Here is a 26,310-nt window from a genome sequence, read left to right as displayed (position 1 = left end):
CCACGAGTCCTTGCTCTAAGCAGCATGGGGTATGCTGGCAAGGAAATTCCGATGCGTCATTCCTACTTGGCAATGGCCCTCAGCAACATGCTGCTATTCAATAGCGTTCTCTCAAACTCCAGCCAGAAGAATCAGGAAAAGGAGAAATCCAACTCTGAGGATGATATATTTACAAGATGGCCCCCTCCAAAAAACAAAAAGCCTGAAGACATCTAGAGCTGATCCATGAATTTAGCAAAGCAGCAGGATACAGGATACCTCTCATAAATTTCAGTTTTCATAGGCTCCAAGTGGTTCTGCTGAGAAAGAAATCAGGAAAACAGACGTTTTACAATAACTTCAATTAAAAAAAGAAGAAGAAGAGGGCTGGGGATGTGGCTCAAGTGGTAGGGCGCTCGCCTGGCATGCGTGCGGCCTGGGTTCAATCCCTCAGCATCACGTACAAATAAAGATGTTGTGTCCGCTGAAAACTAAAAAATAAATATTAAAAATTCTCTCTCTCTCTCTCTCTTTAAAAAAAGAAGAAGAAAATTAAGGAGGAAAACAAGATTAATGAATGAATATGGGAATTAATCTGAACAAGGAGGTGAAAGATCTCTACAGGGAAAATTATAGAACACTGAAAAAAGAAATTGAAGGCGACCTTGGAAGATGGAAAGACCTCCCATGTTCTTGGAGAGGCAGAATTAACATTGTGAAAATGGCCAACTACCCAAAGAGCTACACAGACTCAGGGCATCCCCACCAAACACCAAGGACAGCCTTCAGAACTAAAAAGCACTTCTAAAATTCATTTGAGTAAGAGAACGCGAGTGCGAAGAGGTGGTGAGCAAGGAAAGCAACACAGGGGCGGTCCAAGTGGGCCTTACGCGGTGCCAGGGAGGCGGCCCACCCTGGGCCTTACGCGGTGCCAGGGAGGCGGCCCACCCTGGGCCTTACGCGGTGCTGTGGAGCTACAGCAACTAAGACAGGAAGAGACCGTCTTGAAGAAAAGGAGCTGGGATCCCACACAGAGGCCCTGAGGCGCAGCCGGGGGAGCCCAGGACTTCACACCCGGGGAGAGAGCTGGTGAACTGAGGGGAGAGGATGCCAGGAGGCCAGAAGCCACACCACGAGCAGAGGTGCATGGGCTCCCACCCCAGGAGGCAGCCAGCCACGGGCAGAGGCTGGGCACAAAGCCCTGCGAGCAGAAAGGCCCGGATCCTGCCATCACGGGACAGGCTCCTCCAGAAATCCGCGAGGGACGAGGACGAGCCCGTCCTCGTGTTCACAGGCACTGTCCCTGGGGGACAGAGAACTGAAGGGAGTTACCGCGAGTCCTCGCCTGCCTAAGGACCAACAGCTTAGTCACAGTGGAGATACTCCAACAGGAGAGCGCCACCGCGCTGGCTTGTCCTACAGACGCCTCCACGGCCTAGACATGGACGGCATGCCCAGGAGGGAGCACAGGCCCAGCAGAGCCCAAAGACGAGTGTACCCGGGACGTCAGAACCCCTTTGACAAAGGGCACCAACGGCAGCCGGCAGCCCCTCTGAGGAAATGCTACCTACTCGTGAATGGGAGCACCCTACCCCACTCAAGTCTGGTCAGCACCAGGTCTGGCTTGACCCAGGGGGTCACATGGTGTCACTCCTCAGGCTCCAAGGCTCCCTGATAGTGTCCTGCACAGAGCGGTTCCTCCATGAGGGGCCTGGAACTGGCAGAGGGACTCGCTGCGAGAGAGTGTCTCCCTGTCCACAGTCTTTGCCTGTTATGACCTGGGTCGGCTGACTCGGTCACATGTCACCCTGGATCCGTGGCAGAGTGAGCGTGCGAAATGCACTCATTGGCTGACAGAGGTTATGTGCTCCCCCTGGACTCTGGGTCCTAGAGACGGGGGATGGCCCCAAACCCATGGCTGAGAAAAGGCTGTTGGGGGGAGGGGCTTCAAAGGGTGGAAGGGGAGCAGTGGACACAGGGGAACAAGAGGGCAGGCAGGACAGAGCCCGACCCTCCACGGCCCAGCCAGGGTGCCAGCCTCCTGCTCTGTGGAGGCTGAGCTCACCCCAGCTGCCCCCTCCTGTGCATCCGGGCTTCTGCCACCTCCCAGGAGCACCTGTCCCCCCTGCACACAGTGTCCCCACTCCAGCCTGCGTCCTGGCCGGGGTCTGCGACTCAGGATGGCTCGTCCCCCTGGGACACTCCCCCTGCCTGTCCCCACCTTTCTCAGTGGCCTTCATCCCTGGAAGGCGACCCACCCTCTCTCTCTCTTGTGGGCTGCAGGCAGGGTTCTGGCGAGTGACCTGATAGGACCTTGTGGGGCAATGATGAGGCAGGCACCTGCCGTGGCTCCCACAGCCCACGGAGGTCGGGAATGTGGTCCTGGGGCTCAGGGGGCAGAGCGACCCGCACCAGCGTCCTGGCGTGAGGGGACCGCTACCACGCTCTGGACGCCGGTCTGTGCGAGTTGGAGGAGACGGGCGCTGAATGGCTCCAGAGGACCTGGGCCGGGGTGTTTCCGGGGCGAAAGCCACGACGGAGTTGTGTACTGGCGAGGCTCGGGCCCCGGGGCCTGGTCCAGCTCCTCCTTTCTCGGCAAGGAGAGGTCGGGGTCCGGAACACACGGGAGCACCGAGGCTCCACAGACCCTCCTCGTTCTGACCAGGAAGGTGGCCAAGGTCCCGGAGGCGCGAGTGGGAGATGCCACCGTGGGCCACCCCGCCCCCCGGTGCGAGTGGGCCACTCCTGCCTGTGACCTCACAGCATTGTGAGGCGCCGGAGCCAGCGGGGATATAAGGCCCGGCCGAGGCCGGGAGCTTGTCCACAAGCACAGGAAGCTCTAGGCAGTGACCTGTGGGACTCCCATAGTTAGCGCGTTTGGTGGTTGGTGGTTTGGTGGTTCTGGTGGCGGTCTCGGGTTGCTTCTTTGATTTGGGGCTTTGTGTTGGGCTTTGTTGTGTTAGTTTTGCTTGTGTTCTTTGCTTTGTTTGTTGTGTTTGTTTTTAGCCAGCGGCCTTAGTGGGCGTGGGGCCCAGGATGTCTAGAGAGGGCAGTGAGCGTAGTGGGGTGCGGAGGGGGTGGCGGGACCTCGCGGCCAGCTCCTCCTTGGAGGAAGCCCTCACGGGCCGCTATGAGCCCCTGGGGGTCGTCGGGCAGGGCAGCTTTGCCAAGGTCTTCCTGGCCCGACACATCCTGACGGGGACGAAGGTGGCCGTGAAAGTCCTGCGGAAGGGGGCGGGGCCCACCTTGTCCTGGGTCTTGTCGGAGCTGGACATCATGAAGGGCTTGGAGCACCCGCACGTGGTGCGGCTGCTGGAGATCGTGCAGACCCCCGGCACTGCCTACGTGGTGATGGAGCACATGGCTGGGGGCCAGCTGGGCCAGCACATCCCGGAGGTCGTGGGCCTGTGGGAGGACGAGGCCCGCACGCTGTTCGGGCAGGTGGCCAGCGCCGTGGGCTACTGCCACGCGCAGGGCATCGCGCACCGGGACGTGAAGGCGGACAACGTGCTGCTGGATGCCGCGGGCCGCGCCAAGCTGTGCGACTTCGGCCTGGCCTGCAGGTTCAGGGCCGGAGAGAAGCTGGGCCTGCTCTGCGGCACCGTGGCCTACTGGGCCCCGGAGCTGCACCGGCAAGAGCCCTACGACGGCCCCGCGGTGGACGTCTGGAGCCTGGGTGTCCTCCTGGTCCTCATGCTCACCGGCTCCATCCCGTTCACCGCAGCCAGCTACGCGCAGGCCAAGGAGCAGGTGCTGCAGGCCAGGTACCACCTCCCGTTCCACCTGTCCGACGAGGCGCAAAGCCTGGTGTCCTGGATGCTGACCCTGGAGCCCGCGCACAGGCCCACGCTGCAGCAGATCCTGGGGCACCCGTGGCTGAGCCAGGATGGGGAACGCTGCCCGAGTCCTCCCGCCGAGCTGCTCCCCAAGCGCCCGGACACCTCCATCCTGCTGGCCATGCTGGACCTGGGCTACGGGCTGCAGGAGACCTGGGTGTCGGTGGCGACGCGCCAGTTCAACCAGGCCATGGCCACCTACCTCCTGCTGGGCCACCAGAAAACCCGGGGGGCGGGCTGCCAGGTGCGGCTGCAGATACCCGGGCGGCCACAGGTGGGCCCTTGCCCGTCCCTGTCCATCCCCTCCAGCTTGACTCTGGGCCCAAGGTGGGGTGTCAGCGGGCCGGCCATTCGCTCCTGGCCCCTCTGGGCCTGTGAGCAGCAGCAGCAGCAGCAGCAGCAGCAGCAGCAGCAGCAGCAGCCTGAGGAGCTCAAGCCTTCAGGGCAGGTGGGCAGCAGGAGAGCCAGCCTGCCCGCCATCATGCTGTGCTGCCTGTCGGCCAGCGTCCCTACTGCAGGCCCCACGGCCCCTCTGCCCGGGTCCTCCAACTCCACCGAGCAACCCCCTGCTGGCACCAGGACCCCTGGCCTGGCCCGTGACACCGCCAGGGGATGGAGGGGAGTGTTCCGGAGGATGGCCACCGGTCTGGCGAGGCTGTGCTGCTGCGGGCAGGACCCCAGGACCGGCTCCGGACGCTCCAACAGAGTGGCTCCCGCAGCTGGAGGGCCAGTGCCACCACCAGCAGCACCCAGGGACCCCCCGGGACCTGCCCCTACCAGAGGGCAGGCCCTCAGAAGACTCTTCAAAAACAGAGTGGCTCCCGCAGCTGGAGCGCCAGCGCCACCAGCACCAGCACCAGCACCCAGGGACCCCCCGGGACCTGCCCCCACCAGAGGGCAGGCCCTCAGAAGATTCTTCAAAAACAGAGTGGCTCCCCGGCCAGCGCCCAGCTGAGACGCCCACGGAGCCGAGTAGGTGGAACGGTGCTGCCTTTGGTCTCACGTGTGCCTCGTTCGATGAGTGTCATTTCCAGAGGATGAATGGACACCCTCTGCCCTTGGGGGGTGCCACCAAAGATAGGTCCACCTGGGCACCACAGAGTGGCTGACTCTGACTCCTAGCCCCTCTCATGGCCCACAGCCAGGTGGCCCGGGTTCTCCCTCACGAGGGCCAGCCGCTGGAGCGAGGAGTACAACCTGCCCTGGCCGCCGCCGCCTCCCGGACCCCTCAGGCAGGAGGACACCCGAAGACACCCGGACACCAGTGGGCCCCTGCGCCCCACCCGGATCCCACGTCAGGGACTTCTCCTTGGACACGTGCCCCGGCCCTGCTCTCCTCTGCTCTCTCTCCCACCCTCTTGGGGCAGAGATGCTTCCCAATCAGCTCTTCATCCCTTCCCGCGTCCCACGGATCTTGGAATAAATGGGGTGCTCCGTGGGGATCAGCTGTTGCGCTCCTTGGCCGCCTCCTGGCAGCAGTGGGAGAGTGGGTGGTGGTGTCACGGTGGGGAAGGTGTAAGGGAGCAGTGACAGGGAGCCCTCCGGAGGTCCCCAAGGGCAACACGTGACCCAGAGTGGGCCCAGGGGAGGAGACTCCGACTGAGGGGAGGAGCCTGGGTGGGGGCGGGGGCGGGGAGAAAGGCAGGCCCTGTGCCTGAGCTGACACTGACGGTGCCCGGTCACCACATTGGGAAGTGAACCGTGGACAGGAGGAGCCACGAGCCCAGGCCCATCCTGGGGTGACGCCCAGATTGGCATGAGGAGGCTCCGGGGGCAGTCAGGGTAGAGCTGTGGGTGCCTCCCCCAGAGAGGCTTGGGGCTGCCGCTTGCCCCCTCCTCTGGCTCTTGCCCTGGTGAAGCTTTATCCTCTCTAGGTCTTGGGCTGCGCGGGATGGTCCCTGTGAGCGTCCTGACCCAGGACGGGCCCTTCAGCCTGCCACCCCGAGCTCCCCAGAGCTGGGGCGCAGGTTTGGGCAGGGAGGGTGTGTGGCCAGAGCCCCCAGCCCGCAGGAGTCGAGGGCTGGCAGGGAGGAGCTGATTTCTGGGTCTAGTGTGTGGAGTGAACCTCTCAATTCCCATCCCTTCGACTCGGGGTGTGGGCTCTGCCCCCCTTTCTTTGCCATCTCCGTGGGGTTTCCATCGGACGCGGGTCAGAGATCCCAGTCTGATGGGAATGGAGGGCGGCCTCACTTCCATCCTGTACTAGGTACGGACCCCACCCCCTCCCCCTGGGTCTCTGATGTCACAGAGCCACCCGTGTGTTCCTGGTGGGCTTGGTACCGCAGACCCTCCACCGAGGCTTCTGAATGGGTCCCTTCCCCGTGGACAAGAAAAGCGAGGCCAGCTTTTGTACTTGCCAGGAACAGACCTTCCCAGAGACCCCTGTGTCTTCACCCGTCTCTGAGTCCCTGCCTCAGGTCATCCAGTCCACCACCAGGGACTCCTCTCGTGAAGGGCAAGTGCAGGGGAGACCGAGTCCCTTGCCTTTGGTTTCCCAGGGCCGTGGTTGGAGGAGTGTGTTTCTCCAAAAGTGCTGCTGAGACTCCCCTCCCTCTGAGGGTGTGGTGTGGTGGTCCTTCAGGAGGGGGAGGCCCTGGCTCCCCGAGGGGACGTGCGCCCCAGGGCTGGACCTCGTCTTCATCTAGGGATGGGCCTTGAGCCACTCTGAATTCCAAGGGGTGCAGAGCACAGAGCCAGACATCCTGAGTGGCCTGGGGACAGGAGGCATCAGGGGATGATGTGTGACCAGGGACACCGCGTGGAGGGGTGGGGGAGGGCAGGAGCTGCCTTCCAGGCCTGTTCCAGGTCCCCAGGTCCCAGGCTGCATGTGTGGACTGAGAACCCTTCGGGCAGCTGGCACCTGGTTCTGATGAGCTGAGGAGTGTGTAAGGGCTAAGCAATGGCAGGCCTTGCCTGGGCTGGGGAGCAGCTGCCCCTTCTCCTCCTCCTTGGTCCACGCTCAGTTCAGATCTGAGGAGCAGGGGACCTCTGGAGGACCCAGTTGGGAACCAGGGAGAAAGGCAGACCTTGTGTCTGACCTGACACTGATGGTGCCTGGTCACCACATTGGGAAATGTGAAAAGCCAAGTACACTCCATGGCCTGAATATCCATGACAAAATGGTGCTCCAGAGAAGTGGTTCCGGGTACCTTGCTCCATCAGGGTGTGGAAAGTGCTGCTCTCACTGCATCTGCACCTCCTGGACTTTGGTGCGTGGTCCGAGTCCTCACCAGGTGGATTGAATTCCCACACGAGATGCCGTGTCCTGCGGCTCGACTGGTGGGGAACAGAAGTGGTCCCTGGACCATGGATGCCTTTCCCCCAGCCTCACCTCGAGGCTGACCCAGGATGGAGGCCTGCAGCTCTACGTGTGTGGACTGACCGGGGCCTTCCTCCTGCAGCCTGTGCTCTGTCACAACAGGCTGCTGAGTGCTTCCTGGTCCCCTGCTCCTGCAGTCTTGTGCCCAACACTGACCCGAGGGAGATCTCCTAGTGGCCAGCTGCCCAGGTCCTTCCCTGGGGGTCCTTCAGTGAGCCCGGGAGCTCAAGGCACCAGTTCTGGTGAGCACAGCCCCGGGCTCTCCTCAGCCTGCTCCTGGGCCTCCGAGTCCTCCTCTCTTTCTCCTTACGTTCCCTGTCTTCCACCTGGTCCCCTCCTGGTCAGAGCGTCTCCCACCTCCCGTTCCTCCTCTTCCTGCAGTGGGACGTTCTGTCAGCTCTCTGCAGACCCCAGCATTGCCGATGTGCCTCGTCCATGGGGCCTGTCCCCCACCGTGTCCCCCTGTTGACATCCTGCCCATCCTACCAAGGCCAGCTCCCGAGAGGCCTGGGTTCCTCCCTCAGCTGGTGGCTTCCTCCCTGGTGCTCTGCTGGGGAAGGAGCCGTCTCTGTCACCCGGAGGCTGTCCAGCTACGTCCGGCTTGGGCCCTGTGGGACTGCAGTGGTCCTGCCCTGGTGACCACCTCCTCCTCCGCCGACACGCTCCCCACTCAGTAGGCGGGCAGCCTTTGCTGGGCCAGCTCCCTGGAGCCAAGCTGGACAGTCTCCCCGTCTGGTGACAGTGCCTCCCGGGACCCTGCTGTCCCTTCCAGCAGGGCTCCCCGTGCCCAGCCGTCACCGTGGCCTTCTGCTGTGCACACCATCCCCCTCCGTTTGTCTTCCTTTCTCCTTTTTGGTCCCAGGGTCTGAAAGGAGACCCTTAACCATCGGCCACAGCCCCATTCCTTTTTATTTATTTATTTTGTTTTTGAGACGGAGTCTCACGAGGTTGCTTACAGCCTCACTAAGTTGCTGAGGCTGGCTTCCAAACCGCGATCCTCCTGCCTTGGCCTCCTGATCCGCAGGATCACAGGCGTGCACCACCACACCTGGTGTACACGCCATTTTCACAGAAAGTTAAGCATCAAAGGAATCACGTTGTTATTCCACAGCGTTGGCCACATTTGTGTTGTTATCAGAGCACACGGGTCATCTTGTGCTAAGTCCTTAGAATTTTCCACAGGGAAAGTCACTTCTGTTTCCTTATGGAAGTAACAGCAATACAGTGATGTAGGGAGATCGTTGGTAAGGAGCCCAATGAAGTTTGGTTACATCATTTCAGGTAGTCTACATTCACAGTCTTTAGTCATCTATCTTTATTTTTATCAAATTTTTTAAAATTTGTTTATTTACTTTTGGTACCAGGGATTCTGCCTAAGGGCACTTAACCCCTGACCCACATCCCCCGTCCACTCTTGTTTTTTTATTTTTTTATTATTATTATTTTTTTTTACTATATCTGGTTAACAAATTTATTTATTTATTTATTTTTTCTTTTTTTATTTTGAGATAGGATCTTGCTAAATTGCTCAGGCCCTCGCTAAGTTGCCGAGGCTGGCCTCAAACTTGCAATCTTGTGGCCTCAGCCTCCTGAGCCTCTGGGATTACAGGCGTGTACTCAAGTCATCTATTTTTAAGGCTGCAAATTCGTAGCACCTATAGATCTCATAATGCCATTTACAATGACACAACATTTAATTCTGAGGGTTAATCCAAAAGCCCTCGGCGAAGTGCAGGTCTGCAGCGTGAAGTCGCAGTGCTTGGGAAGGGAATTGCTTCTGACCTTGCCGCCCACACTTCTGTGTTGCTTCTGCCATGGCCCAACACTTAACTCCAGAGAAATAACACCTGGAAGGTCACCTTCCACGAATGAATAAGACATCACGTGTCAGTAAGTCCTTCTAAAACTGGCCTCTGATGGGAAGAAGTTTGAAATCAGTTCTTACCTCTGCCTTCTTGGGCGTCCTCTGCGGTTGGTGTGATTGTTTAATAAGGTCAGATTGACAGGATTCAAATCAACCATGGAACAGCGAACAGCGCTGGGGCTCCAGGACAATCAGGTGAGGAGCAAGCCCGAGTCCGCTGGCTTTCTGGCTTTCTGTCCGCGCCTGTGGGACAGCTGCTCCACCCGCCCCCCTGGGCAGGCCCTGCCCTCTGGGAGGCTTCCCAGTAGCAGCTGCACATTTAGTCACATTTGCTTTTAGAGCTTAGTGGTCACTGCAAAAAGGAGCGATTTGAGGAAACCATGGGAGAAAACGGAAAATAGGATCTTCTCATAGAGCTGCTGGGGAGAGGGTTGAGAAGGTGTTGGTGGCAGTGAGGTTGGAGGAGAGGGACATGTAGGAAAGTTCCCGAGGGGAGACAGAGTGGAGGGTGGGTGGCCTCTCTGCAGGCGAGGTGCTGTGTGTCCCCAGGGGGTTAGACAGACTGAGCATGGACGGCATTTCTGCAGGTGAGTGTGGCTGCTCCCTAGGTGGGGACATAGACTGCAGGTAGATGGCATTTTGCAGGTGAGTGCAGAGTGTCCCTCGATGGCCACACACACTGAGGGTCGATGGTGTTTCTGCCTGTGAGTGTGGTGTCCCTTGAGGTAGAATCCTAGGCTGCAGGGTAGGTGGCACATCTGCCCGTGAGCGTGGAGGGTCCCTCAGTGGTGACAGAGGCCAAGGACACCTCTGCAGGATAGTGTGCTGTCTCCCGAGGTGGGGACACAGACTGAGGGTGGCTGGCCTCTCTGCAGGTGAGTGTGTCCTGTCTCGGGCCTGGGCACTGTGCTCCTTGTTCCGTTAGCTTGTCGTGTTTGGACGCCACTCTTTGTAATGCTGTTTCTCTAAACAATTTTAGGCAATCAGATATCAGAATATTCTTCAGGAGAATGCTTTTTCCTCTTTTAGTAGGACTTTTTCTAAATTTGTTTCCCTAGCAATACAGTAATTTACACAGAGTGCCTTTAATTAACTTAAGTAATCTATCACTGCGTATTATTCCTTCCATTTCTTCCTGCTTCTACAAAGTTCAGTTTAACTAACATTTGATGGAGTCTTCTGGGAAGGCAAGTTCAGGACCTCTGAGTTGCACAGGTGAAGGGTCATGTTTGTATTCTACTCTTGACCAGTGCAGTCTCCTGAGCCCAGCTGCCACAGATCATAATGGAGAAGTGCGTCGGTGCATACAACCATGCTGAGTTCAGTATAGAAACATCTGCTTTATTCTGCCTGTAGAAGCATTTTATCAAAGCCTGGGCCGGTGGTGCATGCCTATGGCTTTAGCTCCTCCAGGGGATCATGTAGGTCTGTAAGTCTGAGATGATCCTGGACCACATAGCAAGATCCCATCCCCAAACAAATCAAAACCAAAAGGAACGTGTGGAAGAATGCTCTCTGTTCACAGAGCAGACCTTGCCCACCGGGGAGACCGGCAGAAGTGCGTGCTGGGAACGTGAGGTCGGGGGATAACTGTGTAAACTGGGACCACCGCAGACCCCCACGTCACTGACCAGCTGCCAAACTGTCCTGCATATGTTATGGTGTTAAAGCTTAAAGTCAGTCACTTTCCCTGACATTCAGGCTCTGCGGTCTAGCACCTGACATTGAAATGCACTTTGCGTACTGCTTTATCAATCAAAATCTCCAGTTTAAATTGCAGCTGCCCAGCCACTGCCTGTCCAACGTCAGGTTTGTGTATGAAGAAGAACAGGTGATCCTAAGCCCTGTCCAACGTCAGGTTTGTGTATGAAGAAGAACAGGTGATCCTAAGCGCCAGTGACGGATAGATACATTTTTATGGTTGAACCAAGATTTCTGTTAAGTTCAATCATGGTGTATACTCAGCAGTGTGGCCGCGGGAGGCCTCTGCCTCTCAGGGGAATTGGTGCCCTGGGAAAAGGGCGAGAAGCTGTCCAGAGCCCTTGTCCCCTCCATCAGACCCGCACTAGACTCCAGCTGCTGGCCCCTGGGTCCTCAGCTCCCAGCCTCCAAAACGATAAGAAATCACTCTCTTTATGAAGTATCCAGTCTTGGGATTTTATACCCACAGGACCAAGGACTAAAGCAAGGAGTGATGCAGACTGCTCTGGGGGACCAGAAATGTGACAGAAGAAGCGGAACGTTAAGGGGTTAGAAGACAAAGTTGAAGGGGAACAACGGAAAATAGACAAAAAACAGAGTTTGAAAATATGCAAGAAAAGAAAATCAGAGGAGCAGCCCAGGAGTTGTGCCAAGTCCCAGAAGGTGGAAACAGAGACGTGGAGCGCAGGAAGTCGTCCATCCAATAACTCAAAGTGTTCCCCAGACGAAGCCGCAGTGTCTGCACTGAAAGGGTCCAGTGGTGAGAGGGGACTGCTGAGGGACATGGAGCTGGCACTGTGGGGACCAGGAGCCCAGGGGCCAGTAGCTCACCCTCAAGTTCCTTCCCAGCTCAATTCCCCAGGCTTTTCCGGAAATGGTCAGAGTGTCCAGGAGCATGTATTCTAGCCAGAGGGGTCAAGCTGACCGCAAAACAGTCCTCAATCTGCACCAAGTCCACAGGAGGCAGTGGCCCAGGGAGTCACGGAGGAGGCAGGAGGTGGCAGTGGTGACCCTGTCCACCAGGCACCGAGTGTGCTAGGGGCACTCCCTGCCAGGCGGGGCAGCACCAGCCCTGCCCAGGTCCTCCAGGGCTCCGGGATGTCGGAGTTGCCTTGTCCAGCCCAGGACGCGGTGGGGCCCCTGGACAGCTGCCTGGCTCTGCCCCCTCCAGAGCTCCTCTGAGGCCTTCCTCCTGTCCTGGCTGCAGAACCAACGGAGGCCGATCTCAGGAAAAGGAGACCATGAACATCTGTTTCCCCAGAGTCAGTTGTTAGCAGCTGATGTCTCCTCAATCAGACTGCTCACTGTCAAGTCCTAGAGATAGGGTTCTAAAATCTGGTTTTTAACTTAGTATACTCATTTAATAGAATGAGTTCTACATGATATTTTAAATGCCTCATGATATTATTTTATAATTTATTTAATTAGTTCTCCAAGAGATGGGTATTTTGTTGTTTGCCATTTCCATTATTTTAATATCATGTATTTTTAAACACACATCTTAATTTCTTCAGGAGAAAACTCTGAAGTCGATAAGTTAGAGAAACACTTCGTGAAATCGCACATGAAAAGGTGTGCTTCTGCCTCCAGGTAGGTCAGGCGTGAAGGCTGGGCTGCCCCGGGTCCTGCCGGGTCCCGTCTGCTCCTCCAGCCCAGCCGGGCACTCTGCCCAGTGGACACTGGTACTCTGGCTCAGGAGCCAGCAGGGGTGTGCTCGCACAGGGTGGGCTTGGCCAGCTGGGAAGCAGTGAGCTCAGAGGCCTCGTTTGACCTCGGCCACGGCTGATGCCTAGGTCCACTGACAGGCCGTGGACCCTTGGCGGCTGGGCGCCGCTGCCTATCAGGCCTCTCCAGGGCAAACCAAGGACCTGGGTGCTCCCTGAAGCCGCAAGTGTGGCAAGTGCACTCTGACCCCTCAGCCACAAAGTGCTCAGCTCAGCTCCTTTTCCTCAGGTGAGAGATAACCGGCCCCCTGGCGCCTGGTCTCTGCTGGACTGGCTGGAGGGGCCAGGTGGAGAAAGAGGGATAACAGCAGGAACTAATTCACCGTGAGGACACGCCCATTAGCAGGCTTTGGTCCCACTCCCTTCTGCAGGCGGAGGGGAGCCCCAGGAGTCTCTCCCAGGACAGCACAAGTAGGTGTGTCGGCAGGCCACAGAGCACGGCGTGTGTGTGCCATAGTCTCCCCTGGCCTGTGGGGACAGGAGCTCTGGAAGGGAGCTGCTCTCGAGGCGGGGGCCAGCACGGTGGGGGAAGAGCATGGGCCAGGGCTGGACCCCAGTCACCTCCTAGCTGGCAGGCCCAGCGCTCTGGCCTGGAGTGAGTGGTCTGAGCTTCTCTCCTCGCTCTTCTGTGAAGGACTCCACCATGGACTCAGTGGAGTGCAGCCAGCACCAGCTGAGCCACCGGCTTGTAGTCTCTGTCCAGGCTTCCTCCTTCGTGCTCTGCCGGGCGCCTCTTCAGGCCTGAAGCACTGGCCACGGTGCCGGGAGCACAGGCTGCTGCAGCGTGGGCCAGCAGAGGAGCAAGCAGACGGTGCCTCTGCCCAGCAGCAGAAGGCCACTTGCCCTCTCTCTGGCCAGTGCAGCCTCTTGCCCCTCGATTGGCAGCCATTCTTGCCCAGAGCACAGCCCAGGCTGTACCAAGCAGGTGATAAGGGCACCTTTGCCCTCCACTCCCAGGTCCTAGGAGCCATGAGTCACCCAGGGGCAATGGCAGCCCCAGGTAAAGGTGGCTCTGCCCCGTCCTCCTGCCCCGGCTCTCGACAGGCCACGTCCAGTTGCCTTTTCTCCAGCTGTGAGAGGTGCATCTCATCCCTGGGGCCAGGTGCAGTTAATTGACCTTCCCTACATACATGCACTCTGCTGTGTTTTTGTTGAGACAGAACAAAATTCTCAGTGAGCTTGCTGTTGAGCCATCTTGGGGTCTCCTCCTGTACGCACCTGACCCACTCCTCCTACCTCCAGGGTCCTGGGGAAGGCGAGCAACACGGCCAACTCTTCAACCAGGGGCTTGCAGGACAGCCTGGGGGTCTCAATGCAGAGTGCAGCCCACTCTGTTGGGCGGGGTCTTTGAAATTGCTCATTGAGGTACCCAAAGCCTGGCCAGGGGGATCCTCAGATGGGAGAGTTGTTTTGTGACAGGGGACCCCAGTTAGCACAGGAGACGGCCAGGAATCAATACAACGCCAGCGGGGCCTCCTGGAGGGGCTGGGAGGATGGCAGAGACGTCCACCTGGAGGGGCTCAGGGAATGGCAGAGACGTCCACCTGGAGGGGCCGGGAGGACGGCAGAGACGTCCACCTGGAGGGGCTGGAGGACGGCAGAGACGTCCACCTGGAGGGGCTGGGAGGACGGCAGAGACGTCCACCTGGAGGGGCTGGAGGACGGCAGAGACGTCCACCTGGAGGGGCTGGGAGGACGGCAGAGACGTCCACCTGGAGGGGCTGGGAGGACGGCAGAGCTCCTCCCGAGGTGCCCTCATGGCAAGCTGCAGCTACCCAGGGAGCCCTGACCCTTGGATCCCTAGACAGAAGCACTGACCAGAATCAGCACCGTAGCACTCCATGTCCACTCTGAGGGCTACTTGTCTACTCGAAGCTGCTACTTCTGCCCTGGAAATGTGAACCTCTGTTTTACAGCAGCCAGACACCCACACGCTCTGCTTCACCCTGGACAGACCTCACTGACTTAAAGGAGTGAACCGAGTGAACATTCTCCTAGAGGTGAGCAGGCAGGGAAATGGGCAGTGTGTCAAAGAACCTGTCCACGCACACACTTCCTGGTGGCCCGTCCCTCCACGGAGTCCTCTTCAGAGCTGAAGGAAGCGAGCTGCCTAGCCCAGGCAGACCGGGGAGACACAGGCAAGCTAGAGCCTCTGAGAGTGGGAGCCGACAGGGAGTACTGCTGCCCCCCAGCCACCGGGCACACCAGGGGCAGTGAAGGCGGGGGACAGCAGGGACGGGGGGACGGAGGGAGGAGCAGGCAGAGCAGAGGACTGTTGGGCAGTGAACCTGCGCTGCAGCAGCGTAATGGGGACATGGGCTTTGTCCACTGGTTTAGGCCCTCAGACCTCCAGTGTGGATGCATCCCCGTCAACACAGTGGAGTGGGCAGTGGAGTGGGCAGTGGAGTGGGCAGTGGAGTGGGCAGTGGAGTGGGCAGTGGAGTGGGCAGTGGAGTGGGCAGTGGAGTGGACAGTGGAGTGGGCAGTGGGCGTGCGAGCCCTCTACACTCTCCATTCAGTTCTGATGTGATCCCCAAGGACTCTAAAAGTGAACCCAGTAAACACAGACACACAGACACACACACAGACAGATACACACAGAGACACACATACACACAGAGACACACACAGAGAGACACACAGACACATACACAAACACATACTGACACACAGAGACACACACACAGAGACACACACAGAGACATACACAGACACACACAAACACATACTGACACACAGACACACACACAGAGACACACACAGAGACACACACAGACACACACACAAACACATACTGACACACAGAGACACACACACAAACATACTGACACACAGACACACTCACAGAGACACACACACACACAAACATACTGACACACAGAGACACACACAGAGACACACACAATAGACACACACACATAGACACACACACATAGACACACACACAGAGACACACAGAGACACACACACAAACACATACTGACACACAGACACACACAGTCATACACAGTCACACACAGTCACAGACACACGTGCCCAGGCAGGGCCTGTGAGGGGCATTCCCAGCCCGTGGGAGAGGGAGGGAGCCTGTCCCTGTGCTGTGCTGGGCAGGGCCTGCGGCTCTCGGGAGCCGTCCAGGCGTGGGCTCCTGCAGGTGGCTCAGAGAGTACCCATGGTCCCTACTAATTCTCCTTAAATCCTCTTCTTCCTGCCTGCCCTCCCTCATATTTTTTCCCTTCTTTTTTCCACCAAAAGCGTTCTCATCCCTTCCTTACGGCCAGGAAGGAAGACACCTGGAAACCGTGCCCTCTAGTGGCCCTTAGGGGAAGCCATTTGTCCCCTGCAGGCAGGGACTTCCCCCAGTCACCCACGCACAGGTGACCTGAACTGGATGCCAGGTGGTGGACACCTGGCCGTGCTCAGAGGACAGCGAGGCCCTGCCCGGAGGACGGCCACTGCTGGAGGAGGGCAGGCGAGGTAAGGGCCAAGCCACGCCTTTCCTCCCCGAGGGACCTGGGTGGGCGCCATCTCAGTGTCTCCGACCACTGGGCCGACTTCCCCAGCCCCAGCCCCCAAGTCCCCTTCAGTCTGTGACTGGAAAGACCCCAGGTCCCCTGACAATCACGCGGCACTCAGGGACCGGTTCATTCTTTATTTTACAAAGCGGGGCAACTCGAGGGTCGCACAGTGCAGGAGCCTCCCCGGCCGGCTGGCGGCCTCACAGCTGCCCAAGTGGTGAGTGGCACAGAAGAGCCACCGGGTGGCTCAGGGGTGGGAGGGGACAGTGGCCCACGTTCGTGACGATCACCAAGATTACAAAGCTGAACATGAGGTACACAGTGACTCCCTCGTCCTGGTATAAAAATAGTGTCAGAAACTACATATTTGTTCAGAGGCGGTGGAAAGGCCCAAGGTGCAGGCAGGCAGGGCAGTGGCTGTGCGGCTCGGCTCCTCTCCCAAGCTGCAGGACAATCCACAGTTCGCCATCCCTCGGCTTCCGGCTGATCCAAGGACGTGTCCACGGGGGCCTTCGGAGGTGTGGGAGGGCCCCCTGAGCGGAGGTCGGCACGGCACAGTTCACAGCCGCCACAGCCTGGCAGACGCCGCTCGTGCCTGGCTGCTCCCGAGGCTGTCACAGGACGAGGACGCAGGACACGCACTGAAGGGCCCTGCGCGGGCCTGGGGTGAGGAAAAGCCTGGGCACGGGAGGAGTGACGGGCCCTGCGGTGTCCCTTCCTACCCGGGCACAGGCTCAGCCCCACACTCCTCCTTCCAAGCCGCCCCTGCAGGCCGCTGCGTCTGGATCCGTCCTGTCGAAACACAGCAGGAGCCAGAGCCAGGGCCTCAGGAGGGTGGCCTGGAGCCTGGGTCGCTCTGGGGCAGGTGTGCCCTGTGCCACCTGCCGAGGGAAAGGCACTGCGCTGGCTGGAGCTGGGGACGCAGCTCCCTCCAGGGACCTGGCTCCAGACTGCTCCCCCAGCTCCAGCACCGCTCACAGGGAGACCGCCTGCCCACCGATGGGGGCCAGGAGCTGGTCTGTGCCCAGGTGAGGCGTTTAGGGGACCCACAGGGGAGCAGGGCGTCCTTGGCTTCTCCGTCTTGGAAACGCAAGTGACAAGGACCTGTGGGCTGAGGCCCGTGGCACTGGGGCCGTGTCCTTGTCCTCCCCCAACTCTGTGCAACACAACATTCAGGCTTCTGCAAGTGCCCTGGATTCCCGCAGGCGGTGCCTGCGATGCGCGGGCTCGAGATCAGGAGGGAGGAGCTGCACGGACACCCTGGTCCCAGCCAGGAAAGCTAGGGACTGCTCGGCTGACCCCGAGGCAGAGTGGCCTCACCCTGCTCTGCTGCGACCGACCAACCCAGCAACCACACATACAGGGTGGGGTGAGGGGGACTGTCTCTGTCTCCAACAGAAGAACTGATCTGTGCCCTGCCCCCCAGGCAGCATCCCCATCTGCCACGGGTTCCCACCAGTGGGGACGCGGAGCCAGGAGGTGCCTTGCAGACACACTGGGTGCCTCGGAGCTGCAGTGTCGGCAGTGACGCGGAGCCTGGCACTGCCTGACTTCTTTCACGGTCCAAACCAGTGACACAAGATAAGCTCCTCTCTAAGAACCAACGGGCCTCTAATCTGAATGCGTCTCCTTCTTGTGGGACACACATCCAAACCCGCCACACAGAACCGGCTCTGTCTGGCGGCACACACCCGAGGGAACTGAGCACACTGCCGAGAGTGGGCGTAACAGGTGTGTGATGAAGCTTGTGAGAGTCTACCCTAGAGAACCATGTATGCGTGCACAGGTGTGTCAGTGTGCAGACACGACTATTGCTGGTGAGTCTGTGATTCACACTCCAGTGCCACCAGGAGGCGAGGTTAGATTTCACATGTGTCGTGAAATAAAACACTGAAGGTCCAGGTCCGGCAACCCCAGCTAGAGCTCCCTGGACACGCCTCACAGTGCAGTGATGGCCACACTTTATCCCGCCTCTTCTCTGGACTTGAATGGCAGGAATAGAGCCGGGGGCTCACACACGCACACACACACACGCATGCACACACGCACACACACGCACACACAGCACTAAGAGGAACACGCTGAGTTTTAGGGCGTGAGAGGATGTGAACAGGAGCCAAGCACTGAAGGACCCGGAGACCGCGGCACGCCCACGCCCAGGGCTCCGTCCACCCTAGTGATAGCTACCCAGAGCAAACACTTCCCCTGTGGGAAAGTGGGAGGGTGGGGTCATGGGAGGTGCCCAGAGCTCCCGTAGGGGCAGGAGCGTGCAGAGGAGAAGAGACCGGGTGGTGAGAGCCGCCCTGGCTGGGAGGGACCCTCTGGGGAGACTGTGGGTGGGGTGGGTGGGAGGAGGTGGGTCATGGGGCTGCCCCAAGGGTGCTTCTCCACCCGGCCCCTGCCCCCTTCCCAGCTGCAGGGAGATGAGCGGCCTCCTCTACCCGGCTCAGGGCAGTGAAGCGGTCACCCTGGACTGAACCGGGAGCTCCTCTCTGCGGTTCTTGTCAGCTCTTCTGGTCACGGCAAACCTGACTAACGTAGGTGGACGCCGACAGGCCAAGTCTCCCCCCCCCCCCCCCCCCCCCCCCCCCCCGATCCAAAGGCCTCCGCACACATGGGGCAGAGTTCCTCTCGGGCGCCACCTGCTCCACTGTCTACTCCCCCAACGCTGGGCCAGCGGGAACTCGGGGGCACGCTGAGGTGGGCTCAAACCCCAGGAGGGTGCCCACTGACGGGGAGCTGCAGGGCCACCCGCACTGCGGGCCGAGGGCAGTGCCCAGGCTGCGTGCTCAGGCCCAGCTCGCCTTGTGAGCTGACCGCAGCTTCTCAGCCGCGGTGCTTCTGACCTCACTGGGCAGAGGCGCCCTGCCTGCTCCCTCAGCTCTGCCCACGGCTCAGTGCCCTGCTGCTGACCCAGTCTAACTCTCCTCCAGGGTCCACCTGACAGACTGAAGGAAGAGAGACTGAGCTCCGTCCTGGAGCCCGGTGTCCCTCCAGGTCAGCGCTCCAACAACCATGCTGGGATCTAGGTGTGGCTTGGAAGGACGTGAAAGATGACAAGATTATTTTCAAAAGTTCAGATTTCAAAACGCTGCTTCTCAGCAGGACCTCCCATGGCATGTGTTTGGCTGGTGGTGGAATGGGCTTCTACGCTGACCTGCTGACCCCTGCAGGTGAGACGGCAGGCCCTTGCTGGGGGTCCTGGGGGGATGGCCAAGCCCCACCCCCATTCTTTCACAAAACAGCAGGTCAGTGGATGCATTCTCCTTGCGATGCGGCCTCTCACTCTTCCCACCTGACCAGACCCTGTTCCTCCTCACCCCACCTGGCCCCCAGCAGGCCCAGCAGGGCTCACACACTGTCCTCCCGGCCTCTTGAGAAAAGCAAGACTCCAAACCTTGTTGAAAGGCTGGTGACTCAGAAAACACGGAGCCAGTTCTCATAAACCCAGCAGGAAGCAGCGGCAGAGCAGCACCCACACCCCCAGCACACAGAGCCCCATCGGGCCGTGGGCTTCCCGCGGCACAGATATGTCCAGAACCTGTGGAAACGTCCCCTGAAAACACGTCATGCTGCTCTTGAAAGCCGTGCAGAAACAAGAACACAGCAGTGGCCAAGGGTGGACGGTCTGCTCCGTGCACAGTGGGCTGGGGCTCCCAGAGGTGCCTCGGAGTCTCCACGCCGCGCCAGCAGCCCCTCAGTTCCGCTTGGCCTGGCCGCTCTCCCCGTTGACCAGCGTCTTCTCCTGCTGCTCTGCCAGGGCCTGCCACTTCTGCCTGTTCCTCTGGCAGCCCTCCAGCAAGGGCCGGCAGTCCTCTGACACGTGGGTCAGGGCCTGGAGAGGAAGAGAGGAAGCAGGTGGAAAGACGCAGGCCGCAGCCAGCCCAGGCCACGCTCCACTCCTCTCGGGGGCCTGGCCTTCCCACGTGGACAACACATAGGGACCTCAGGAGGGAGGCCCCTGCAGCACCGAGATGTGGAGGCAGGGCTGGTGGGACCTGCTCTTTGGGGAACAGGGCTGGTTACTGTGTGGTGCAGATGGCTTCGGGGGTGGCGTGCAGGCTTGCAGAATGGCTTTATGCAAGGCACAGGGGATTTTCACCCCAGGCCACCGTCAGGGTCAGTTCTCAGAGTGGCACCATGGTCTGACTCAGCTGCAGCAAGGTCATCGAGGAGGATCTCCTCGCAACAGGCTCACTGACTAGCACCGGAGGACGGGGTTGGGGTGCCGTGTGGCTCTGGTGTGCCCACTAAAGACGCACAGAGACGGTCACCGCAGCCAGGAGGCGCGACGCCATGAGGCGCGGTCCCTGCTTGCAGGAGCCAGTGGGAAGCACACAGCCGCGCTCTGCCTCCAGCGACTCCCCACGTGGGGCCCGAATGGCTGCTCCCTGCTGGTCCCTGCAGCAGAACACTCCTGAGGACGCGGAGTCACAGGGCATTTTCAGGGCCGACTCGAACAGAGAAGGGGTCTCTGTAGGCACATGACGCCCAGGGGACGACCCTGCAGAGGTGATGTGACACGACTCTCTACCAGGACTGAGAGGCCCAGACCCCATTTGTATATTCACTGGCCTCCACCAGCCGTGGGGAGGCGGCAGTCCTGCCGAGGGCCATGCCCAGTGCCGGGTGCTCCGGAGGACTGATAAGCAGGGGGGCAGGCAGGAGAGGAGGGCCGGGCCTGGTGCCCTGGAGGGGCTCCCCTTCCCTACTGTGTCTCTGCATGGACCCCAGGTGTGGTTCAGGAGCCACCTGCCTGGTGAAGAGTCCTTCTCCCTGACCCAGCCTCTGAATCCCAGACACCCTGGTCAGGTTTCCAGGACGTGCTAGGGTAACTCCACGCTGAGCGTTCCTTTCCCAAAAACTAAAGGCTAAAAGCAGTTTTCTGTCTGAACTTTGAAGGACGAAACCTTCTTTCTGTACTTGGGTCGTAAGCATCTAAACTGGTCAACTGGGTATTGTGGGGAGCCTCTTCTCATGTGAACAGACAAAAACCCCAACTCCTAACAGTCCACATAGGCCAAGCCAGCAGGAGTGTGGGGACAGGAACCTGCACATCCTTAGACACTTCCTCCCGTCCTCGGGGCGAGTTTCTTAAGGTCACAGTCACAGTGTGGCAGAGAGGAAAAGTCAGGCAGCCTCCTCGTGAGAGCAGAGTGCACGCAGCCTCAGGACACTGCCACGCCCTGCCCTCCCACACCCCTGAGGACCCCACACAGTAGGCGCCTGTGGCTAGCACGCAGGGGGACCCTTGGCCTGCACACAGTGGGCATTGAAGCTGAATGAAGTTTTTGAGAATAGCAGATACAAAACGTGTTCCCGGCTCCATGCCAACATATTGATCAGCAAAAGAAGCAAAGCTACTTTTTTTTCCCTTTTTTCCCGGTTTAGAACAAAAAGCATGTGCCTAGCGCCAATCTCTCGGGTTTCTTCAGGCTTCAGTTCACGACATGCCTCAAGCCAGCACACCACGAGCGCCCCATAAATACCTCGTAGAGCTGCAGGCAGACGGCGTCGATGAACCCGACCTGCATGCTGGGGATCTTGTTCTTCTTCTCCCTGTTCATCAAATCCTGAAAACAGACACAAACAGGGGTGCATGTGGGCTCTGACAGATGAACTGGGCCAGCCTGGGAAGCCAGGCGGCAGCCTCACGCACTCCCCACCCTAGGACGGAGAAGACGTGGGAGGTTTGCACGAGATGGATGCAGTGCGGGAAGCTGTTGTTGCTGGAGATCTGTGCCCCAGTCCTGTTCCCTCTGGGAACCTCCTGACAGTGAAGAGGGCCACACAGGCCCAGCAACAGCCCCCCCCCCACTGTGCCGCAGGTGGCAGGGCCCCACGCATCATGACGCCAGGGCAGGTGCCAGGAGGGGCTGCAGGTGTTGCTCACAGGCATGAAAAGGTTGCAGAGCGGCACCTGCCTCGCACAAGCACCTGTGTCATTAGAAGCTACAGGGCCAGAGGGACACCTGGGACGGAGCGTCTCCTCCTCGCTTCTGCCTCCCGGGTGACACTCCCACTTCTAACAGAACAAGTGCCGAACCACAAAAGAGCACCGGGTCCCCAGGGGAAGACCCCACAGAAGCGGGAGAAAGCATGGCTCTGGGCCGCCCCAGGGAGTGCCAGGAGGTGGGGTCCTTACGGTGGGCTCGATGTTGAGTTCCTTCCTCTCTCTGTCTCCTTGGTCAAAAAATTCAGCTGCTACCAGTTCTGCTATCTGAAACAAACAAGAGGCCGCGTTCAGCAAGGAGAAGCACGTCAGTCTTTAAAACAGAGACCCTGGGTGGAGACCCCCACCTCTGTGTCTCACCGACACCGATAACCAGAACCGCGCAGCGGTGAGCCCCGCAGACCCCACTGACTCACTGCGTGGGATGAGCACTGAGAGCAAGGTGCCATTTCCGCTGGCCGGCGAGAGGGAGCCAGTGCCATGTGCAGGGTCAGCAGCTCACTCAGCATCCGTTAGTCCAGGTGCTGCCAAGACTCAGCAGCAACAGGCCCTTTGATCATGGTGGCGGGTGGACAGGCCCTGCAGCTTCTCCTGACCTACACGTTCCCTCTCAGCTCTCCTCAGTTTCTCCTTGCCTCGGTGGACAAACTGGTGGCTTATCCCGCAGCCTCGCAGTGCGGATGCTCTCCCTGAGGCTGCTGGGTCTGGCCCCTGCATTTAGGGCATGTGGCCGGGGGCTGGCCAGCGGAGACCAGTCTCAGTGGGGCTCCCTGGCGGCAGTGCTGTGCACTCCCACCAGTCGCTGCAGGAAGCCCAGGTGCTTCTGTCTGTGACCCTGGCCATCATCAACCATCTCTGCCTACGTCCGTCAACTCAGGGCTGAGAAAGGGTGATGGTCAAAGCCAACATTCCCTTTTCCTTTATTAGTTAAACTAGGATAGAGGGAAGCTTCCCATAGCAATTGTGTAGTTATATCCCAAAGCTCCCTTCAGTTTTTATCCCATAAAAGGAAGGAGAGAGGCCCGATTCCCCACTTCAAAAAACATACAAAAAAAACCAACCGGGCTCTCAAGATGGCCACGGGAGGCTGTTTTCAGTATTTTCAGTGTTAATTTGAATTCGTGGGTGGGAATGTATTTATGCATTTCCATCCTGACTCCACGCTGGCACAGGGGCTCACTAAGCCGGGTCCTCCGCGGGGTCTTGAGGCCCCTTGCTGGTGTGAGGGACGCTCTCCCGCTCGTCCTGTGAGCCTCCTGGTGGTGTCAGCCCACCACTGCGGCACGCAGCCTGCTCCTTAGCTGAGGGCTTGGGGTCTGCTCACTGCACTCACCCTCAGGGGCCTGAACTAGGAACACCCGGTTCACAGAACATCTCCAGCTCCAGTTCAGGACAAGAGGGTTTCTGCAAGCCTCAGTCTGAGCTGGAAATCCTAGCTCTTAACCCTGGTGACATTTCTTAATGCTCCTTTGTGCCACATGCCACGCAGTGTCAATACAGAACTGCCACCGATGATCCACCCCCCAGGGCTCCCTGCGGTTTTTTCTGGTGTCCCAGTGGTTGGGTTTAATGTCCCTTAGAAAGAATCAGCACTTCCTAGGACTAAACATCAAGTCTGTTTCCTTTATGTCCGAGACTTCATGATTTTAAAAATACACTCAATTTTGTCTCACAGTCAGGAAAACTGCTAGCACGACCCAGAGTCTCACCTGCGCGACAGGCCGGACAGGCCGTGGTGGCGCTCTGGGCTCGGGCTCTGGCTCACCCCTTTCCCTGTCCTTCTGTGGGAGTCACTCACTTCCCGTTGTGGGTAAACCTGTTTTTTTAATATAAATATTCACACAATACAGATATTCACATTTTGCTCCTTCGTATGTCATTAGGGACGTAGCACGTTCTTTCTCCAGCTTTTTCACACAAACACCTCTCTCTGTCTCTTCCTAGAGAGACCCTCATTTCTACTGACGTGCGTGGGTCTGTGGGGACGGGCCGTGGGCTGCTTCTTTGCTGGTCCCAACAGCCGCGAATGAGCACCTCCAGGCTCTCCCCAGGGTCTGGATCAGATGCCAGAAGCAGTGGCCAACAGGCCCCAGTCTGAATACTCCTCGAGGCTGCCCCGACCGGGCACGCTACAAAACTCCGGGATGTTGGTCAACCTGTGGATTCCGCGATGGGGGAGAAGCTGTGTGGATCCCCAGGGGATGGTTCACGTAGCGGCAGACGCCCGCAGCTGTGTGTCACCACCCCGCTGAGGCAGAAGGTGCCCAGGAGGCTCCCGTCGTCCTCTGCTCTTCCTCTCCCTCGCTCCAGAAGCACAGGGCCACTCCCCAGGCCAGCCTGCCTGTGCTAGAACTTCCTGTGAATGACGCTGGGCTGCGCCCCTTGGTGTGGCACATTCCCGAGCCATCTGTGACCCTCCTGAAGGGCACAGCACCTCCCAGAACGAGGGTACACTGCCACACGCTGACCCACTCTCCTGGGTGGACGTCCCGGCTCCTCCAGGGTCTGACTGTCGGGAACACACTGGCCCGGGGTTCCGTGCAGGCCTGCTGGGTGGGTGTCTCTGACAACTGAGGTTCTGGGAAGTTTCTCAAAGGAGAAGCCGTTCCCCGTAGGAAAGCCCACCGACCTTGTGTTCCATCTCTGGCTCATTTTTCCACAGGGTCGTGGCCATCTTTCTTCTGCTCTCAGCTCTGTCTGTTGAGGTATTAACGGTCAGGACACGGGCAGTTGTCCTCCTCGTCTGTGCCTGGAGTCTGTTTGTGGAGGCTGACTCTGATGGTGGGGTCCTCTGCTTTTGTGCACCCTGAGCCTGTCCCACAGGTGCCCACCAGGGTTTGGAACTCACCTGGAGTCCACATGTGTGCACTGGACCAGTCCTGTCTCCCTCCACTGGTCATTTGCTCCTGTATTTGGAGTGCTATTTGTTATACAGTGAACACTGTGCAGTCCTGACCATCTGCGCTTCTCCTGTGTTCTGCTGATCTGCCACCCAGACCAGACACTCGTGATTATAGACTTCGCAGTATTGTTTCCATATAAGAACACCAACATCTAATTGCTTCACCTTTTCAGAAATTTTGGGTATCTTTTTGCTTTTTACTTCCTCCTAAATAAATTTTAAAATCATTTTTTTTCTAGCTTGAGAACAAAAATTTAATAGCCTAAAATCTGTAAATTGGCTTAAAGAGAGAGAAACAATACCTTTCTACTGATTTTTTCTCTTAAGAACATGCTACACCTTCTCATTTATATCAATCTCATCTTCTGCTTTAGCAACACAAAATGTTTTCTAACTTCTTTCATATAGCTTTTGCATGTTTGTCTGTCCTTAGGTATTTAATACCTTTATTTACTCTTTCCCGTCATAGAGGCTTCTCCTCTATTTTATCCTATAACTGATCTGCTCACTTAGCTTGCCAGATATATGATAATTTTACCTGCAGGTGGAGATAGTCTGACTTCTTTATTTGTAATTCTTATGATTCTTAATTACTTTTGCTTATTTAATTCCATTGGCTACTTGCTCCAACACAAAGTCTCACTTTTTTTCTCTCTTGGGGTAAATCACGATTTATTCTTTAAGGCAGTGTCAGTTTGGTAATCCCAACTCGTGCCATGCCATCTCTGTGGGTGTGACCTCGTGTTCTTGTCCCCTGGTTCTGACGTGGTGGAGGTTTCTGTCGACAGTCACGGCTCTCACAGGGTTGCGTGCTTAGCTCCAGGAGCAAAGGAGTCGGAAAGAGAAGGGCCGCCAGAGTCAGCGGGGCTGCTGGACAGCTCCAGGCCAGCTCCACCCTACAGACCGCTCCTACCGTGGACCAGGCCAGCACTGCCATGCAGCCCTCAAAACCACCTCCACTGGACAGATGGCACGCAGGTCCAGGGCGTAGCTGAGGAGGCCCAAGGCAGGTGGAGGGTGCTCTCTGCGGGCCTCTGTGAGTACATCAGCCTCCTCCCCAGCCCTCTCTCTGGTAGCTCCCAATAGTTTTTCTTTTATAAAAACAAATTTCCTTTCTTATTTTTTTTCCTACAACAAAACCATAGGTAGTTTCATTCAGAAGACAGACCCCGTCTTCCACTTCCCTCCTGTTTGGAAACAGGCCTATAGTCCCATCTCACAAGGGCAGGGAGGTAGTGACCACCGCCCGAGTGCCAGGGCCTGCCAGCCTCGTCACTTGGAGGGGATTTTGTCTCTCAGCGCGCTTCACTGCATGAGCCTGGGCTGCTGTGCCCATGACCAGGCAGCCAGGCTGGACACACAGGAAGTCCACACCTTCCCTGGGGCACCAAGCCTGCACACCCTGAGGGACCGAGCCACCACGCAGACAGCTCTGCATCCCAGTGGTTCTCCTGAGCTTCCTCCACCTGGCCGGTCCTTCCCGACATCCCTTCAGCACTTCCCACATCTACAAG

General features: G+C 58.3%; 1 protein-coding gene across 1 annotated transcript in view; it reads right to left on the bottom strand.

Annotated features, from left to right (window-relative positions):
• Positions 1-19,003: 19,003 nt before the first annotated feature.
• The window catches only part of Pde5a (phosphodiesterase 5A), a 90,329-nt gene continuing 83,022 nt past the window's right edge, over positions 19,004-26,310 (bottom strand). The window contains exons 18-20 of the mRNA XM_078020754.1: positions 22,087-22,161; positions 21,431-21,514; positions 19,004-19,776 (exon numbers count right to left, since the gene is read on the bottom strand). Of these exons, the coding sequence (XP_077876880.1) occupies positions 19,639-19,776; positions 21,431-21,514; positions 22,087-22,161 (297 nt within the window). The 3' untranslated portion in view covers positions 19,004-19,638. The remainder of the gene's footprint in view (positions 19,777-21,430; positions 21,515-22,086; positions 22,162-26,310) is intronic.

The sequence above is a fragment of the Ictidomys tridecemlineatus genome, chromosome 9, assembly GCF_052094955.1.
Source record: "Ictidomys tridecemlineatus isolate mIctTri1 chromosome 9, mIctTri1.hap1, whole genome shotgun sequence".
NCBI lineage: Eukaryota > Metazoa > Chordata > Mammalia > Rodentia > Sciuridae > Ictidomys > Ictidomys tridecemlineatus.
The sequence above is the reverse complement of the archived record's forward strand: the minus strand, read 5'-3'. Positions and strand labels throughout refer to the sequence as shown.